At 42.5% G+C, this 20604-nt stretch overlaps 1 protein-coding gene across 7 annotated transcripts in view; it reads left to right on the forward strand.

Annotated features, from left to right (window-relative positions):
* Positions 1-5877, forward strand: part of SLFN11 (schlafen family member 11) — a 30620-nt gene extending 24743 nt beyond the window's left edge. For all 7 annotated transcript variants that reach the window (XM_064271401.1, XM_064271403.1, XM_064271402.1 and 4 more), the window contains 2 exons: positions 1255-1978; positions 2192-5877. In XM_064271401.1, the coding sequence (XP_064127471.1) occupies positions 1255-1978; positions 2192-2981 (1514 nt within the window). In that variant the 3' untranslated portion in view covers positions 2982-5877. The remainder of the gene's footprint in view (positions 1-1254; positions 1979-2191) is intronic.
* Positions 5878-20604: the final 14727 nt, after the last annotated feature.

Here is a 20604-nt window from a genome sequence, read left to right on the forward strand (position 1 = left end):
TCAGTGTTTCAGGTTTAGGAGAAACAATTGCATAGCAGCAAAAATTATCCAGGACTAAGGACAGCAACTGTTCTCTACTATAACCCCTAGCCCCCAACATTTTAGGCTTTGCCTAGAGGTCCATTGCTGTCTTCTTCCTAGATTCCTAGAGAGGGAAAGCCATTTGTTCAAGGCTATAGTAACTCAGTGGCTTATCTGGTGTAAATGCCTATAAAGGACCATTAAGTTAATAGATAGTGAGCGCCCCAATTAAGATTTCATTTCTTCCTTCCCTAACAGAGGTCCTTGCATTTGTTTGCATATCAAGTTTTTATTTAAAACCTTCCCACAATAAACAGTGTAAGATGCAAGAGTAAACATAAGCACTACTAATTATTTTCTAACTTAGTAAGCTCCATTTTAGCAAAACTTATTACCATGGAATAGATTATAATTTAAAAAACAAAAATTAAAAAAAATGGGTTGTATGCTCATAAAGCAACCATACATTATTCTTGAGTAAAAAATCAGTTTTTCAGTAATCCTACCAAACATTGAAAGAATAGGTAATGCCACTCTATCTAAATACATTATTCTTGAGTAAAAAATCCGTTTTTCAGTAATCCTACCAAACATTGAAAGAATAGGTAATGCCACTCTATCTAAATTGTCCTAGATCCACAGAAAAAGAAGGAAAGTTCCCAAGTTAAGTAGGAGTAACAATGATTGCAAAACTGGACAAAAATACCACATTGGTCTCTAAGTGATTGACGCAAGAGTTCTACTTAGGGCCTAAGCCAAGAGTCTCCTAGTAGAGAGTTCCCTGCTAATTAAAGGCTTTACATAACTTGATCTTCTCCACAAATGTGGTGTTAATGAGCACCTTCTTCCTGGATGGGCTCCTCTTATCTGCATCAACGGAGACTGTTCAGGGACTTTCTGAGATTCAGATACTTTGAGAGTAAGAAGGGGAACGGAACTAACGTTTCTCAACCAGTGACCGCGATGAGTCAGGCACTTTATGTCATTTCTTTAACTCTTCACCATAGAAAATGTGAGATTGTTAATCTTGTTTTCCATATGAGGAAACAGAGTCTCAAGGAGGTTAAGGAATTTCTCAAGGTCATAAACATAATAAGCACATGGATTTAGATTATGGATTTTCTTTATAATTGCAATGTACTAATATTTACAAAAGAATATCTACAAAGCGTCTGTAAGCTATTCATAATAATAAATATTTTTTCCAAAATTCATAATTCTTTCCACGTCTAGTGCCATCAGAACATTTGCGATATACTCCAGAGCCCCTCTGGGAGGAGCTGTCCTCTCAACACGAAGGACTGGAGGAATTGATGAAGAAGGAAATTAGTCCCTTCTCCCGAGGAATTTTCATCCTTTCTAGAAGCTGGGCTGTAGACCTGGACTTGCAAGAGAAGCGGGGAGTCATCTGTGATGCTCTGCTGATAGCACAGGACAGCCCCCCCATTCTTTACACCATTCTCGGGGAGCAGGATGCAGAGGGGCATGACTATTCCACCCGCACTGCCTTTACTTTAAAGCAGAAGCTGGTGAACATGGGTGGCTATACTGGAAAAGTGTGTGTCGTGACCAAGGTCCTCTACCTGAACCCTGAGAGCACTCCAGAGTCCTTGGAGGGTCCAGGCTCTCCAATAGATTACCCCGAGTCCTATAATCTTGCAGATACCCAGCAAATGGAAGTGTTGCTGCAGTCACTTGTGATCGTCTTGCTTGGCTTCAGATCTTTTTTGAGTGATCAGCTCGGCTGTGAGGTTTTTAATCTGCTCACAGCTCAGCAGTATGAGATATTTTCAAAAAACCTCCGCAAGAACAGAGAACTGTTTATCCATGGCTTACCTGGATCAGGGAAGACCATCATGGCCATGAAGACCATGGAGAAGATCAGTAATGTATTTTACTGTGATGCAGATAAAATTCTCTACATTAGTGAAAATCAGCCTCTGAGAAATTTTTTGAGGTAAGCAGTTAGATCTTATTGTCGTCACCAAATGAGGTTTAGTTTGAATTCATGCCATCCCCCTACCCCCTAAAAAGAGTAATTTTTTTGCTTGGTGTTTAGATGGTAAGGTTAATTTGTGAGAAATAATGTGTGCAGAGTAATATAATAGACTGATTTGCTTCCTTTGTTTTGAATGAAGAAAACCTGATTATGTTGTTTTCATTTTTACAGTAAAAAAGAGATCTGCAATGCAGTGACCCGGAAAACTTTCATGAATCGTAACTTTGAAAACATTCAACACATTATCATTGACGAAGCTCAGAATTTTCGCACTGAAGATGGGGACTGGTATGAGAAGGCAAAAGAAATCACACAAAGGAAAAAAGATCACCCAGGAATTCTCTGGATCTTCCTGGACTACTTCCAAACCAGCCACTTGGATTGCAGTGGACTCCCTCCTCTCTCAGCCCAGTATCCAAGAGAAGAGCTCACCAGAGTGATACGCAATGCAGATCCAATAGCCAACTTCCTGCATACTACAATGCAGCATATCATAAGGAATCCTCCATTTAACATCCCCCCGGAGTCCCTGGAGATGCTTCGTGAAGCTGAGTGGGCTCAGGGTGTTCGGGGAACCCTAAAAATTAAGAAGGACTTGAGTCTGAAACAAATAGTGACCTTCGTGGCAGACACCTGCAAGTGTTTCTTTGAAAGGGGCTATTCTCTCAACGATATTGCTGTGCTTGTCAGCACTGCGAGAGAAGTGGATACTTACAAGCATGAGCTCTTGAAAGCAATGAGGAAGAAAAGGGTAGTGCGGTTCAGTGATGCATGTGACATGTCGAATGATCACATCGTATTGGACAGTATCCGGCGATTCTCAGGCCTGGAGAGGAACATCGTGTTTGGGATCCATCCAAGAGCAGCTGAGCCGGACATCTCAAACAATATTCTGCTCTGTCTGTCTTCCAGGGCAAAACAACATCTATATATTCTGTGGCGTGGTGACTATTCAGAATAATCTCAAACCAAAACAAGATGAAGCAATCACTGTATAAATATCTGTGGGTGAAAGTCTGGTATTGGCAGAAACTCTCCTTTGGAATTTGAAACTCCCCCTGTCTGGCTTTCTCCTTTCAGGGACTCCCCCCTACCTCTTTCCAAGGCTTTGTTTGCCCCAAATTCAGTCCCCTGATTCTTTCAGCCAGAAAGATGCTGGCTTTCTACAGGAGCTTTAGAAGCCCTGCACAATACAGACTATGACCTACAGTCAGACTGAAAGCCATAAAAACAAGAACTTATCTTGTGGTCTTTACATTCTCCAAGTCTAAACTCTCCTCAATCACTTCATGTAGAGTATGGTTTTTTAATTTTATTCAGACCTTGTAGTTTTTATGTGTAGAAGGGTGGTGTTGTGGATTGAACTATATCCCCCCAAAATATGTGTTGTAAACTCTAACCTCTATACCTGAGGTTGGAGCCCTGGTGGCGCAGTGGAATCCACCAGTTGCTCCTTGGAAACCCTATGGGGCAGTTCTACTCTGTCCTGTAGGGTCGCTGTGAGTCGGAATCGACTCAATGGCAACGAGTTTGGCTTGGTTTTTTTGGTTAATTTCCTTGAAGCCCTGGTGGCATAGTGGTTAAGAGGTATGGCTGCTAACTAAAAGGCGAGCAGTTCAAGTCCACCAGCCTCTCCTTGGAAGTCCTATGGGACAGTTCTACTCTGTCCTGTAGGGTTGCAATGAGTTAGAATCGACTCGACGGCAATGGGTTTACTTCCCTTACAAGGTGCTCCATGCTATTCTTGTATATTGCCTGCCCAAGCCCTAGAATCAGCCACATTTCTCCAAGGAACTCTGGCTTCTTTTATTGGAGAACGGTATTAGAAACCAAGATCTGGGCACTGAGTGTGCTGTTTTTTTTGTTGTTGTTGTTGTTGTTGTTTGTTTTTGATGTTGGCTGTTGTTGTCCGGTGGCTTTTGCAAGAGGTATACGGCTGTGCTATCCAGCATGGTAGCTATTAGCCACATGTGCCTAAAATGAGTATTTGCAATGTGGTTAGTCTGAATTGAGATGAGTTGTAGGTGTACAATACGCATGAATTTTTTTTATTGTGCTTTAAGTGAAAGTTAACAAATTGTCAGTCTCTCATACAAAAATTTATATACACCTTGCTATATACTCATAGTTACTTTCTCCCTAATGAGACACCACGCTCCTTCTTTCCACCCTCTGTTTTCACTTCCATTCGACCAGCTTCTGTCCCTGTCTGCCTTTTCATCTCGCCTCCAGACAGGAGCTGCCCACGTAGTCTCATGTGTCTACTTGATCCAAGAAGCTCACTCCTCACCAGTATCATTTTCTATCCTATAGTCCAGTCCAACCCCTGTCTGAAGAGTTGGCTTTGGGAATGGTTCTTGTCTTGGGCTAACAGAAGGTCTGGGAACCATGACCCCCAGAGTCCTTCTAGTCTCAGATCAGACCATTAAGTCTGGTCTTTTTACGAGAATTTGAGGTCTGCATCCTACTGTTCTCCTGCTCCATCAGGGGTTCTCTGTTGTGTTCCCTGTCAGGGCAGTCATCAGTTGTAGCTGGGCACCATCCAGTTCTTCTGGTCTCAGGCTGTTGTAATCTCTGGTTTATGTGGCCCTTTCTGTCTCTTGGGCACATAATTACCTTGTGTCTTTGGTGTTCTTCATTCTCCTTTGTTTCAGGTGGGTTGAGACCAATTGATGCATCTTAGATGGCTGCTTGTTAGCACTTAAGACCCCAGATGCCACTCACCAAAGTGGGATGCAGAATGTTTTCTTAATACATTTTGTTATGCCGATTGACCCAGATGTCCTCTGAAACCATGGTCCGCAGACCCCTGCCCCTGCTACTTTGGCCTTTGAAGTGTTTGCTTATATTCAGGATACTTCTTTGCTTTTGGTTTAGTTCAGTTGTGATGACCTCTTCTGTATTGTGTGTTGTCTTTCCCTTCACCTAAAATAGTTCTTGTCTACTAATTAGTGAATACCCCTCTCCTTCCCTTCCTCCCACTCTCATAACCATCAAAGAATATTTTCTTCTCTGTTTAAACTATTTCTTGAGTTCTTATAATAATGGTCTCATACAATATTTGTCCTATTGCAGCTGACTAATTTCACTCAGCATAATGCCTTCTAGATTCCTCCATGTTGTGAAATGTTTCATGGATTCATCATTGTTCTTTATGGATGTGTAGTATTCCTTTGTGTGAATATACCATAATTTATCCATTCATCCATTGATGGGCACCTTGGTTGCTTCCATATTTTTATGCACCAAATTTTAAAAATTAATATAAAAAAAGAAAACATCACATTAGTACTTTTTATTTTGATTACATGTTGAAATGACAATGTTTTGGAACTACTGGGCTAAAGAAAATACATTAATAAAGGTAATTTTGCCTGTTTGTCTTCACCCTTTTTACTGTGGTTACTAGAAATTTTAAAATTATGTACGTAGCTCCCGTTTTCTTTCTACTGGACAGCACTAGTGTACGCATCATTAGAATAGTAGGAGCCTCTCATTGTTGGACTAAGGCGGTTCTTCTCAGTAGGGAGTGGAGTGGTAGGAGGAAGGAGGAAATGTTGCCCCTCAGGGGACATAATATCTGGACATATTTCTGGTTGTCTAAACTTGGGGGGAATGTGCTAATGGAATCCAGTGGGTAGAGGCCAGGGATGCTGCCAAACATCCTACAATGTACAGGATAGCTTCTCACAACACAAGAATTATATGATCCATATGTCAATAGTGCTAAGGGTGACAAACCCTGGACTAGAAGAATAGTATATAGTTCTAAAAAAAAAAAGTTCTAACCTCCCATAAATAAGTATTTCCAGGTTTGAAGAGTATACCAGGTTAGATTTTTAATCTTATCAAGATGAGGGAGCGTCTTGCTTTATGATTGAGGCCTGATGGACTACCTGAGGCACCGCAGCGCGGACTCACCTGCACGCTCCCCGGGGCGGCTGCTGGCCCTGCGGGGCCGCGGGGCGAGTCCGGGCTCATCTGCGACAGGAAGGCCACGAGCTGCGCCAGCCCGGTCTCTGTCGAAATCGTCGGCGGCCGCTAGCGACTGTCGCTGGGAAGAAGACGATGAGGCTGCGCAGCGGAGGACGAGGAGGAAGCGGGAAGGAGGCCCCCCTCTCCTGGGGTGACCTCACCCCGCGCCCTGCAAAGGCGCGCGAGGAATTTAAATACGCTCTCGACTGCGCCGTACACACTGCACGTGTTCTGTTTTGTTTTTGCAAACAAGCTTTTCCCAGCCCCTTTCCCTAAAGCCCCGAGCTTCAGATTCTCAGCCGGGGCAGGTCCGGGGAAGCCCACCCCCGACCAGTTACAAGGAAGCAAGAGGCGAGCGCCCCCCTGGCGTCAGATTCCGTCCCAGTCTCCACGCGCCCCGAAAACCGGCAAGCGGACACCAACCCCGCAGCCAGGAGGGCAGGAGTGGAGCGCGGAAAGGGTCGGGGTGGAGGTAGGCGCGGGCTGCGGCTCTGGAGGCCCTGGGAGGCGGAACCGAAGAAGACCGGGGTGGGGGGGAAAGGAGTCACGTGTCGCAAGAGCCTATGGATCGGTGACTATTCCATGCCTCACATTCGGGCCCCTTCCTGAACTGAAGGAGTTGCTGAAATTAACCTATTACCGTTCCATCACTGTTTAGTGTATATGTGGGGAGGGATGGATAACTTGAATTGTTAGTTCATAAATCTCAAGAAGTCGCATTCAGACATGATATCAAGACTATTGCAAGATCCTGGACTTTGTTTCAGATGGAATAACCCATTGGGATGTGCGTTTGACTTGTTTCTCTTAGAGAGGGGTGAGTATATGATGAGTATGAAAAGCGAGTATTTCTGAGAAAATATTCAGGCAGATTGTATTCTCTTCCAAAATATTTTCCGCCCTTTTCTGGGAGAGGATTACACTTCCCACCCATTGGTAAAATGCTTGGCCACGTGAATTGTTTTGGCCAATTAAATGTGAATAGAAGTGACGTGTGCTACTTCTAAGAAAAAGCTTTCAGAGTCCTCACATAGTTTCTTCATGCTCTTGTTTTCTTCTGCCACAAGATTGGCAATGTCTCAGATAGGGGATATTCTGTCAGCCTGGGTTCCCAAGGGAAGATGAGATGGAGCAGAGCCAAAGTGAACTCTCAACAGACATATAGTAGAAACAAGAAATAAAACATTTGTTATAAGTTACTGAGATTTGGGATGGTTTGTTACTGCAACATAATCTAGTCTATACTGATGCAAATGTGAACCATATTGAGTAAGGCACTGTCTTAGTCATCTAGTGCTCATATAACAGAAATACCACAAGAGGATGGCCTTAACAAAGACAAGTCTATTCTCTCACAGTCCAGTAGGCTAAAAGTCCTAATTCAGGACGCTGGCTCCAGGGGAAGGCTTTCTCTCTCTGTCGATTCTGCAGAAAGGTCCTTGTGATGCTTCAGTCTTCTCTTGGTCTGGGAGCATCTCAGCGCAGGAACCTCAGGTCCAAAGGACGCGCTCTGCTTTCTTGGTGGTGTGGGTTCCCCTGTCTCCCTGCTCACTTTCCTCATATCTCAAAAGAGATTTTTTTTTCTTAACTTTATTAACTTTTATTGAGCTTCAAGTGAACATTTACAAATCAAGTCAGACTATCACATATAAGTTTATATACACCTTACTCCGTACTCCCACTTGCTCTCCCCCTAATGAGTCAGCCCTTCCAGTCTCTCCTTTCGTGACAATTTTGCCAGCTTCCAACTCTCTCTATCCTCCCATCCCCCCTCCAGACAGGAGATGCCAACACAGTCTCAAGTGTCCACCTGATATAATTAGCTCACTCTTCATCAGCATCTCTCTCCTACCCACTGTGCAGTCCCTTTCATGTCTGACGAGTTGTCTTCGGGAATGGTTCCTGTCCTGGGCCAACAGAAGGTTTGGGGACCATGATCGCCAGGATTCCTCTAGTCTTAGTCAGACCATTAAGTCTGGTCTTTTTGTGAGAAGTTGGGGTCTGCATCCCACTGATCTCCTGCTTCCTTAGGGGTTCTCTGTTGTGCTCCCTGTCAGGGCAGTCGTCAGTTGTGGCCGGGCACCAACTAGTTCTTCTGGTCTCAGGATGATGTGGGCCTCTGGTTCATGTGGCCCTTTCTGTCTCTGGGGTCTTAGTTATCATGTGACCTTGGTGTTCTTCGTTCAAAAGAGATTATTTTAAGACACTATCTAATCTGGCAGACTTCGTCAATGTAACTGTCACTAATCCATCTTATTCTGTCATAGTGATAGGATTTACAGTTCAGGGAAATCACATCAGAAGATAAAATGGTAGGTAGACAATCATACAAAGGGATCATGACCTAGCCAAGCTGGCAGGTATTTTGGGAGGACACAGTTTAATTCATGATAGGCACTGAACCTCCAGTTTCCCTAGAGCTGGAGCAAGGATCCGATGAGATGTTAAAGCACTGCTATCCAGTGTGTGTTCATTCAGTGTTAGCGAATACTCTTTCTTCATTTCTAGGGTAGAGGCACCGTAAGAATCTAGAGTGGACTTCCAACAGTAGGCAGTTGTTTGAGTCCGGTGCGTGGCTCAGAGGGGAGCAGTTCAGACTTACAAACTCCCCAGTAAGTGGAAGTCATTTTGGCCTCTGTGCATTTGACAAACATTTGCCGTCTGGGGACAGGTCTTAGATGTGATGAGCTGGAGAAACATGCATTTACCATAATCCCACGAAGGCTGAAAAAAGCAATGTGGTAGGAGCTGTATCCCGCCAGAGGAGCCATGGGAGCCAGATCAGCCCCAAATTGCCCCAAGGTGCACCTTACACCACTAGAGGAAAAAAAAAACTAGAGGAGCATGTTTAAATCTGTCCCCCGCGGAGGAGCCCTATTCTCTCCCCTTCCCCTCTCCTGCGCATCAATAGCTGCTCTCGCCTTTTAGGTCCTGTCCGGGAGCGGGGCGGGGGCGGGGGGGGGGCACTGCGCTTTTAAGCAGGGACAGCAGTGCGGGTTTGGGAATGCGAGTAAACCTGGAAGGGTGTGGCAGCGTTACCCGGCAAAAGAGTCTGACACTTCTCAGGTTCCATGCATCAAACGAACGCCAGTTCCGCCGAAGACTGGGTTGCTTAACACACGTGCGACACTTACTGGAGGGAAGGGATGGCCAGGTGACTGGCCAAATAGAAGACAGGTTCTGGAAACATCGATTTGAGAGCCCCTCCGGGGACCCTACATCCCCCAGAGTTCTTCGTGGGAAGGTTCAAAGTGCAGGACGCGGAGGGCAGGAACGTGGAGATGGACTTCGTCCTTTTCCAGTGGAGAGCCCACAGACGGAGAGTAGCTCGGGTCTAGCCAAGTTCATTCTTCATTTTTTTATTTTTAAAAACTTTATTATTTTTGTTTTGGCGCACAGGGTTTAGAAAATACAGATAAGCAAAAATAAAACGAGAAGCCTCCGGAGATCACGCAGAGATATTCACGAGAGATTTTACTTCCAGACGCCTCGCGGGCGAAGCTGGAGCAGCCTGGCAGCTGCTTGGCTCCGTGGGCCTTTGGTCACCCACGCTCAGCTCGCGACAAGGGCGGGCGATCAAATTTGGGGGCCGCGGGGGCCGCCAAGGAACTACACCGCCGGAGCAGCGGGAGGGTCAGTTCTTCCAGCTCCGTTGTCCAAGTCCTGGAGCCTCAGCTTCTTATCCTCCAGGCGTCTAGCCTGCGCCTCCCTGACAAGATGCCATGCAATCAGCACAGCCCCACTGCTCCTGGGAAGTTCCCCAACTCGTTTCTCTTCCTCCTGGGCGTCTCTGTTACCGCAAACTGGGGATTCGAGCCGCCTGCCGAAAAGCCAATACTGAGACAGGAGGAGGTACGGAGCAAGAGGGCTTTATTGAACACCGGTATCCAAGAGACAAGAGGGGGTTAAATTTCTTCGAAATTCTAATTCTAAAGACAAAGCGGGAGGGTTTTATAGGGGAAAGGTCAGGGTTACCTAATGTTTTTGAGCATGTAGCCCACAGATGGTCTTATGCAACACAAAACAACTACAAAAGACTCTATTAAACTAAAGATATGCATGTCAGACATCTGGACTCTAATCAGTATGTTTGTAAAAAAAAAAAAAAAAAATTTGTAACAGGCTGGAAAAACGCGGGTAACAATCTCTCCGCTAGTGGAACTGTTCTGCTTAGTCCACTCTGGCTGAGATAGGGAGCAAGAAAGAAAGTTGTAGATTAAAAATGTCAGGCAGCCTTTCTGCCATTTTGCAGGCTGAAGGCCATTTCTCAAGAGAACAAAAAAGAGAAGAGAGACCAAGGCCCCAGAAGCTGAGAGAGCTCTGCACGTTAGAAGAGTCCCGTGCAGCTGGTGCAATAAAAAAACGTTTAGAGACTACTTAGAGCATCATTATGGCATTAGTCATGTCAAGCTCTCAGTCACCCATTGTGAATAGGAGAAAACATGTTGTAAGGTAGAAGGGTGTTTGTTATGAAGAATGGAACAGGCTGCCCAGCCATATCTTGAACAGAGCCTGTGCCCTTTTCCAAAGACTAGAGACTAATCACAGTTTATACAACTATACTAAAACAAACGAGGAAATATATTCCCTCTGCTTTAAAATTAAAACACTAAAGAAAATACATTTTCTTTACTTCATCTCAGCTCCTTTACTCTTGCCTCACTAGCAAGTTTCACCAAAATTGAGAGGTGTGGAGGACTTGGGGGCCGGGGACTTGGAGTTTGAGGCTGGATATCCCCCTCCTGGGTGGGCTGGAGAAGGCCAGAGAAAGCCAGGATTTCTGTGGTGTCCCAGCAGGGGCTAGTGAGGCCGGGAGGGCAGAGTGCTGTATGGACAGGTCAGGCGAGTGCAGGCCTCCAGAGCTCAACTGAGGTGCTCCAGGGCCCTGGGGTCCTGAACCTGAGGGGAACTGGGGAACAGATTCCACAGCTGAACACGTGGCTGATCAGTCACTGACGAACTGAGTTCTGTACCCAGAAAGAGAAAACAAGAATGGGATTGCCCTGCCAAAGTTTACAATCTAGACGGGGAGAAATGAGAATAATGTCCTCCCCAACTGAAATGTGGAGTGCCAAAGCAATAGTAATGGAGAGAATATGGGCTTAGCAGGGATCAAGGGGACAAACCAGAAAGCCCAGAAATGGACCCACACATATGACAGTTGGGTTTATTTTGAAACCAGCAATGCATATCTGTGGGAATAGATGGATGTTTAAATAAACGGGGCTTAAAACCCAAAAACCCAGTGCCGTCGAGTCGATTCCGGCTTAAAAGATTGGTTTTTCAAATAGGAAAAAAAAAAAAAAAACCTACCTTCTATCTCACAGAAAGCACAATATAATAATCCTAGGTGGATTAAGGATCTTAGAATAAATATAGGTTAATATTAAGTCTGAGAAGGATTTCTTAAACCCACAAAACACCAACACAAAGCTGTAAAGAAAAGATTGATATATTTCATTACAGTAAAATTAAGAGCTGTCATCAGAGACAGAGGTGGTATCCACAGCCTCCCGCTGAGCCTTGGCAGGGGCATTCCAGGGTACTGGTCTAGCAGTGGTGAGGAGTATTCTGCCCTCTTTGTAACCTTCCCTAGTGTAGCTACTGCTGCCTGTGTTGGACTGTACTCTGAACTGTCCCTGGGCCAGCTGAGAAATCTAAAGTCTTAGGTTTCCATCTATAGCAAAGCAATGATTCCACTAGACCCTAAAGGGACAGATTGGGAATATATACACTAAAGCAGAGCTTTTGTATATAAGAATTTTTCCTCATGGAAAATAGGTGGGTATCTTATAAGAAAAGGGCACAAGTGTCTTGGGCCATCTTGCTTAAGATCAGTGGCCAACATTTGTGAGTCTAACCCATCTTTATAAGAAGGACAAATTAATATGCCATAGTGCTGGGTGTTCTTAGATCCCAACTGCGCATTTCCCCTGAAGGATTCTCCATAAAAGGAGATAATTAATGAAGGTGAAAGCTAAAATTATTAAAAAAGAAATAGAAGTAGAGATTACAAATAAAACCAAAATCTGGTTCCCTGAGAAGACAAAAAACATAGACTTGCCTCACGGGCTTATTTAAGGAAAGGACGGAGGGGAAAAGCAAGTTATAAACATTAAGGATTTGAAAGGAGATATGAAAACTCAGATAAAGATGAGATGAAAAGAAATGGAAGAGGATCACGTAAAACTATGGTAACAAATTTGGAAATTTAGCAGGAGTAGAGATTATTACAGTCTCACCTCAAGATTTGTCCAGAAAACTCACTTCACCTGTCTTCTTACCACGGCGTTCGCTGGAATGAATACATACAGCGAAGGACTTGGCTGGGCCTGCCTCACTTAAAATATTATTTCTGTTTTGTTCTCCCTTGTATCTCCTTGAGAGACTCAAATTACAAATATTTTAGACCTTTTGACTGTCACCCACATTCCTCTTATAGTCTGCTCTGTTTCCCATTATTTTCTTTCTGTGTTTCGGTTGGGTTTTTTCTACTGTCCTGTCTTCCTGTTGATTAACCCTGTTTTCTGCTGTATTCTGTCTGCTGTTAAGCATATAAAATTAGTTCTTAATATCAGATGTAGTATTTTTTAAGTTATAGAATGTCAATGTGATTTCTATCAATTATTTCAATTTTCTGGGCCTGTAAAAGACCTAGGACAGCTTTATCTTTTCATCTATTTGATTAATTTTTTCCTTTTTTGAGTCTATTAATTGTCCCTACTTAAAAACTCTAGTATCTGAATAAACTATAAACATGTTTCTCTTATTTGTTTTTTTCTCTTGCTTTTTAGTAATTTGTCCTGATTTTTATCTTGTCTCTTAATTTTTTATTTTATTATGGGTGACAAATTATAGGCTTTGGAACATATTACGTTCCTCCAAAGAGGGTTACACTTTCCTCTGGAAGGCAGATAAAGTACTAGTGAATCTCCTTGATTCTTCTAAGGTTTTGTTTTATGCTTTTCTGAGGATAACTTCTTTTAATTTTCCCCTTACTTATAAGTAAGGATTCTTCTAGAGACTCAGTAACTGGTGTGTTTACCAAGACCCCTCCATTTTGCTGGGACTTGAGTTCCAATCTTCATCCTCCAGCACCGTGAGGCTGATTGAACTTCTGTTCAGCTCTTTAGCCTCCCAGATGCTGTTTTCTTCCGGGTTTCTCAGTATCTCACCCTGCATCAGTCAATGAGTTGAGGGAAATTCATACGCAGATTTTGAGTTCTCTCTAGTATCATTGTCTCTGGGATTTTGCTCTTCAAATTTCAGCTGCTTTGGTATCCTTGAACTCTGACTTTTTTTTTTTAATCTCCTTAAAGCTACTGATTTCTTCTCAGGTTCTATTCACCCATGCCATGGTATGGAGAATTTCCTTAGGGAAAAGGCAGGAGTGAATGTGGAGCTACCTCTTGTGCTTCCTTCCTGTCAAAGATTGCTCTATCCCTTTAAGTCCTGCTTGCATTGGCTGCTCTGTAATTCCTTAAATAATTGTTTGATGTATTTCATACAGCTTTTATGGTTGTTTTTGGTGGGAGGGTTGGTCTGATACAGGCCACTTTGTCAAGGATGGAATTGGAAGTTCCCCAGTGTTTTTACTTTTTTTTAAATCATTGTTTCCATGTTTAGTACCATCAGGAAAGATGACATATACTCCAGAAACTTTCTACAAGGAACTGTTCTTACAACAAAGGACTTGAAGGATTAATATGTAAAGAAATGGACTCTGCTAGCCAAGGTACATTGATCTTTTCTAGGAGCTGGTCTTTGGATCTGGGCTTGCAAGAGAACCAGAATGTCATCTGTGATGCTCTTCTAGTTGCCCAACACAGTCCACCTGTCCCATACACCTTTCTCAGGAACTGGATGTAGAGTTAAAAGGCTATTCTGCACAAACTGCCCTAACTTTAAAGCAGAGGCTGGTAAAAATTGGTGGTTACAGTGGGAAAGTGTGTGTCGTGTCGTGAGTAAGATCTTCCACCTGAGTCCTGAGAACAATGCAAAGCTCCGTAATGATTCAGGCCTGCTTTACCCTAAACCCTACAACCTTACAACTAAAACAACGGGAGACTTGCTGATAGTCTTCTTGAGACTCAGATCTTTGAGTAAACAATTTATCTCTGAGATTTTCAGCTTGTTCTCAGATAATAAGTATAAATTGCTTTCAAAGCACATTTTATCCAGGGATCACCTGAATCTTACAAGTCAGAAGAGGGTGTGTAGTTCTTCATTAGAGAGGATGTTCTCTAATTCTGTGAAATTACGCATGTGAAGAACGTTGCAAATCAAGCAAAATTAGGTTTGGTCTATGTTCACTTCCTCCTAAATAAACTTCACAGGTGTTGCTTAAAGGTTATTAGTAAAATAAGTTTGTTAATTACTCTTTGTACAATTTGCTATTTACTCTATGGATGAAGTTTCTTCCATTTCTAAATTGGGAAAAATCACAATACTTTTATTTTTAACAACAATAACAAAACTATTTCAGGCTGTACCCGGAAAGCCTTTATAACTTTGAAAAGATTATCGTTGTTGATGCTTGTGATTCCCACAATGGGAATGAGGAAGAAGGCAAAATTTATTTTCCCAAGACAAAAACTCAAGGCATTCTCTTGATTTCTTTATCCCTTTTACACTGGTTATTCGAGGAGGGTGGGGGAGGGAAGGGAAACCTGTGGATTTCCTAATTGCTCAGATTGTGCCCTCAAAGAACTCATCAAAATGTTTGTTTTATATCCCTAGAAGCATTTCTGAATTAAGAGGTGAGTTGACAAAATCCTGAACATTGTATCAAACATAGTTTTGGAGGGAAGCAGCCAAGGTGCAGAGCAGAAACCCTTTCAAACAATGATTGTTTTCATTAAAAAGAGGAAGGAACCCCAGAGTTTGATATTTTCCAGTCCTCTAAGATGAGTTGGGGGACTAAGATGAAGTTCAACAGAGTGGGACACACCCTTGGCTGTGTGTTCTGAATCTATGTATAGTATATTTGGTGGAATATTGGAACAGAAACTACAACCTAGGTTCCCTAGCAAGGCCCCTGCCTTCTCCACTGCTGTGATCGATGCTAGAGGACAGTGGAGCAATGCCTACAGAATTCTGAGGAAAACTTTTACCCAGACATGTTTTTCCAAGCCCAGATGTCATTTGAATATAAATGCAACAGGCAGATATTGTAAAAGAACTTAGGGAACATAGTTCTCTAATACCCTTCTTGAAAGACTACTAAAAAAAACAGTGATCCGATAATGAATAAAAAGTTATCCGATAATGAATAGGTGGATTAAAATAGAGAATTCAAGAGTGGGAGAAGCTGTGGTGAGATTGCTGGTGGTGGAGTCCATTGAAATACTGAATTAAGGAAGAATTATGGCTTCAGGATGGAATGTACATTTTATGTACCTTGAAGAAGTAAAACTGTGGTAAAACTAAAAAAACAGGGAGGTGGGCACGAGGCTCGACTTCCGTTAATACTGTCTAAATTTAAAATGTGTGGTTAAAACATAATTATTGTAACAGGAGGTTGAAATGATCATTTAATTTTTTTAAATATATGTATGTTTAAAATGTATGCATGTATATGTGTTTAAAATGTAATTGATCCTTATTATTTATATGCAGGTATGTTTAAAATATAGTTGATCCTTATTATTTGCAGATCCTGTATTTGCGAATTCACTTACTCGCTAAAGTTTATTTGAAACCCCAATATGGATCATTCATGGCCGTTTGGGGATATACACAGAATGGTGAAAAGTTTAAATCACCCAATGGGCACATTCCCAAATGAACCCAAACAAGGCAATACTTTGCCTTCTTGTTTCAGTCTTATACTGGGAACATTTTTGCAATCTATTTAGTGGCTAGTTTTTCACATATTTCCACTTTTTATGGGTGACTTTGCTGTTTAAAGTGCAGTCTCGAAGGACTGTCTAGTGTTCCTAAGCACAAGAAGGCTGTGATGTGCCTTATAGAGAAAATACGTGTGTTAGTTAAGCTTCATTAAGCAGAAACACACAGAAAACAAAATTATGTATTGATCATTTGATGAAAATGTAACCAGAGGCTTGCAAGAACCTAATCTTCTATTTCCTCCAGGAGGAATGATTCAGTATTCACGATATAAAACATAAAACAAAGTTTTATGTATTGACTGTTTTATGAAAATATTGTGACTAGGGGCTTGCAGGGACCTAACCCTGTATTTCCTCTAGGAGCAATAGTTTGGCATTCATTAATTCAGTGTTCACAGCAACGTTATAGAACATAAAACCAGTTGCTGTGAAGTCGATTTCGACTCACGCTGACCCTATGAGCATCAGAGTAGAACTGTGCTCCCGAATATTTTCAATGGCTGATTTTTCAGAGGCACCTCTGGGTGGATTCAAACCTCCAAACTTTTGGTTAGCAGCTGAGGTCATTAACTATTTGTACCACCCAAGGACTCCTTATAGACCATGTTGTTGTTGTTAGGTGCTGTTGAGTTAATTTGGACTCACAGAAACCCCATGTGACACAGTAGAACTTCCCCGTAGGGTTTCTTAGGTTGTAACCTTTACAGGGGCAGATTTCCGGGTCTTTTCTCCTGTGGAGCCACTGGTGGGTTCGAACTGCTGACCTTTCAGTTAACAGCCAAGCACTTAAGCATGTGTCGCCAGGGCCGTAAATAACAAGAATTTACTGTATGTAGCAAGCTCTGCTCCAGTATATTAGTAGTAGTTATGTATAAGTTGTAGGATTATCAAGAATTTTCACTATCTACATTTTTGTATTTGTACTTTCCATGTAGAGCATATTGGGTTTTTCGAAAGATATATTGTTTTTATAATCAAAAATGATGTTTTTAAATATAGTAAGTTTGCTTTTCATGATAAATTAATTTTATGTAACAAAGATTCATTCAATAGTTTCATAGATAGCTATCATTTTGTATTTTAAGAAAAATTCATTCAGTTGACATATATTTTATCGTATTTTGTACCTTACCATGAAATTTGCTAACTTTGGGGTTGATTTCCATATGTAATCCAAGACAATTATTTCTCATTCTCACAGAACAACAATGGATAAAACTGAATAAACTATATTTTGAAAAATGTACCAAGTTCTAATTAATTTGTTATTATTTTGGGGGTGTGGAGGAAGAGATGGTTTCAATGACTTTGTTCTTGATGACCAGACCAAAGTTTTTATATATATTATTTCATCCAGTCCTCTCAGTAACTAATTAGAGCTAAAGTGGGACTAGTTAGATGCTCAGCTGCTACCAGAGATACCACCTGAAGCAGAGCAGAAAGGGAAGAAATATCTTGGCTTCTCCCCTCCTCCACCCTCTAGTCTCTTGTGTCTCAGTAGATACTGAATGCTTCATCATGGGCCACCAAGTTACCATGCAACCTGAGCTGCCCATCAAGAACTGGGTGTTGTCTGACCCACCAAGCCATAAATTTGGACATGCACAGCAGCACTCCATCAAGTGGAAATGGTATTTATGATATTAGCCTGAAGTAAGACCTGAGGGCAGAAGTAAGTTACATGAGGAAGTGATCCAAATGCCCACGGCCCCCATTCCTGCTACATTATCTTATCTCCACACCATATGTAGACCCTCTTGGGAAGTTCCCTATAATCAGTTAACTGAGGGAGAGAAAATTTGGGCCTGGTTTGTAGATGGTTCTGAGCAATATGCAGGTGCTATCTGAAAGTTGGTGGCTGTAGCACTATAGCCCCCTTCTGGGACATTCCTGAAGGACAGTGATGAAAGAAACTCCTTCCAATGAGCAGAACTTCAAGCAGTACACTTGGTTTTTTGCTGATTGGAAGGAGAAATGGCCAGGGATGTAAACGTATATCAATTTATGGACTGTGGCCAATGGCTTCACTAGATGGTCAGGGACTTGGAAGGAGCATAACTGGAAAATTGGTGACAAGAAAGTTTGGGAAAAGGTATGTGGATATACCTGTCTCAATGGGGGAAATAAAAAAGATATTTGTGTCCCATAAGAATCCTTAACAAAGGATGAGCTCAACAGAGGAAGATTTCAATAAAGTGGATAGGATGACTTTTTCAGTGAATACTGGTCAGCTTTTTTTTAAGCCACTCCTGTCATTGTCCATTGGGCTCATGAACAGAATGGCCATGGTGGTAGGGATGGAGGTTATGCATAAGCTCAGCAACATGGACTTCCACTCACCAAGGCCAACATGGCTAAAGCCACAGCCGAATATTCAATCTGTTGGCAGCAGAGATTCTTAGTGCTGTTGTAACAGAAACACCGCAAGCAGGTGGCTTTAACAAACAGGAATTTATTTTTTCACATTTTAGGAGGCTAGAAGCCTGTATTCAGGGTGTGGGAAAGCTTTCGTTTTCTGTTTCCTCTGAAGAAAGGTCCTCATCTCTTTTGAGCCTCTGCTTTTGGGCGATCTTCATGTGGCTTGGTATCCTCTTCCCCCATCCCTACCAGCTCACTTGTTTGTTTAACCTCTTTTATATCTCAAAAGAGATTGACTCAAGATACACCTTGCACTCATCCTGTCTTACTAATGTAACAAAGCCCAAATCAATCAAACCCACTGCTGTCCAGTTGATTCCGACTCATGGTGAACCCTAAAGGACAGAGTAGAACTGCCCCGTAGGGTTTCCAAGGCTGTAAATCTTTACAGATGTAGACTGCCACATCTTTCTCCCAGGGCAACTGGTAGATTCTAACCATCGACCTTTTGGTTAGCAGCCGTGCGCTTTAACCACTATGCCACCCATTCCCAAATGGGGTTATAATCACAGGCATGTAGGTTAGGATTTATAACACATACTTTGGAGGACACAATTCAATCCAAGCTTTAGCCCCCAAAATTCATGTCCTTGCCACATGCAAAACACATTCACCTCAGTACCTCATCCCAAAAGTCTTAGATCAACTTCACGTCCAAATCTCATCTTCTGAATCCTCTAAATCAAATATGGGTGAGACTTGAGGTGTATTCCATCCTGGGGCAAAATCCCTCTTCATCTGTGGACCTGTGAAATCCAGACTGCAAGTTATCTCTTTCTAAAATACAGTGGTGGAACAGGCACAAAATAGGCATTTCCATTACAAACAGGAGAAACCGAATGGAAAGAAGGGGTAATGGGCACTGAGCAAATCCAGAACCCAGCGGGAAAATTTTCATTAGCTCTCAAGCCTTGAAAATAATTCTCTGTTCTTTGGGACCATCTGAGCAATGGCCCTGTCCTCCAGATTTTGGGTGTTGACTATATCCTCTGAATTCTGAGTAGGGGCCCATTGGCCCAGTTCCACCTTCCAGGTCCACTGGGACAGCATACCTGCTCGCTTGGTTTTGGGTGGCCCCATTCTCCTAGTCCATCTGAGTGGCTACCTCAGGCCCTCTGCCCTGCCAGGCCTCGTTCTTCTGGCCCTTGGGTATGGCAGACCCCCGCCTCCAGCTTTGGGTCGTGGCCCATGCCCCTGGCACTACTGAATGGGGACTTCATACTCTGAAACCGAGTTGTTGAAGATCTGACTCTTTGAGACCCAGAGGCCGTGACTCCACCCTTTAAAACTAATATAGCCCTGCTTCTTGTGCTCCTTCCAACAGTTCTGCTGATCTCCAAGCTGCTCCAGGTATGGTCCTTTTCTTTTCTTGAAGGACAATAGATACAGCCCCTCATTCTTTCCTTTCATTCTTTCTGTCTCCTTCAGTCTAAGCTGATAGGTTTTCTGCTGTGGTAGTTAGAGCCATCAGTCACGGGCTTAATCTCTTTAACAAAAGATTGTGTAGCCACGTCCTTGGTGAAAATTCTAGGGCATGTGTCTTTAGCTTGTACAACAGAATTTTCCAAATATTTAAGTTTTGTTTTCATTTTCCATAGTTCATTTCTAAATCCATCTCTTTCCTCTCGCATTTAACTATAAACTGCAGGGAGAAACCACGCAGACCCTTCAAGATCTTGCTTAGAAATCTCTTCAGCTAAATATCCAAGTTCATCACTTATAAGTTCTACCAAACATTTGGACATAATTCAGACAAGTTTTTTTTTTGCCACTGCATTAAAAGCGTCACCTTTCCTTCATTGTCCTATCACATGTGAATCATTTTCTTTTAAAGCCTCACCAGGAACACATTTAATGTCCACATTTCTAGCAACATTCTGTTGTTGGCACCATTTGTATTCTCTAAGATGATAGAGACTTTCTCTATAGCTCTCTTCACTTTCTTCTGAACCCTCATGGGAATTGCCTTTGACATCCAAGATTCTACCAACATTCTCTTCAAGGCAATCTAGGCTTTTACTATTAAAAAAAAAAAAAAAAATTTTTTTTTTTTTTTTTTTTTTTAGGCACCTTAAAATTCTTCCAACCTCTGAACTAGAAGGTACCCGGCTACCACCAATTACTGCCCTGACAGGGAACACAAAAGGTAGTCCCTGATGGAGCAGGAGAAGAGTGGGGTGCAGAACTCAAATTCTAGTAAAAAGGCCAGACTAAATGGTCTGACTGAGACTGGAGGGACCCCAGAGGACATGACCCCTGGACTCTTTGTTAGCCCAAAACTAAAACCATTCCTGAAGCCGACTCTTCAAAGATTAGACTGGACTATACTATATAAAATGA

This window comes from Loxodonta africana, chromosome 18, assembly GCF_030014295.1.
Source record: "Loxodonta africana isolate mLoxAfr1 chromosome 18, mLoxAfr1.hap2, whole genome shotgun sequence".
Taxonomy (NCBI): domain Eukaryota; kingdom Metazoa; phylum Chordata; class Mammalia; order Proboscidea; family Elephantidae; genus Loxodonta; species Loxodonta africana.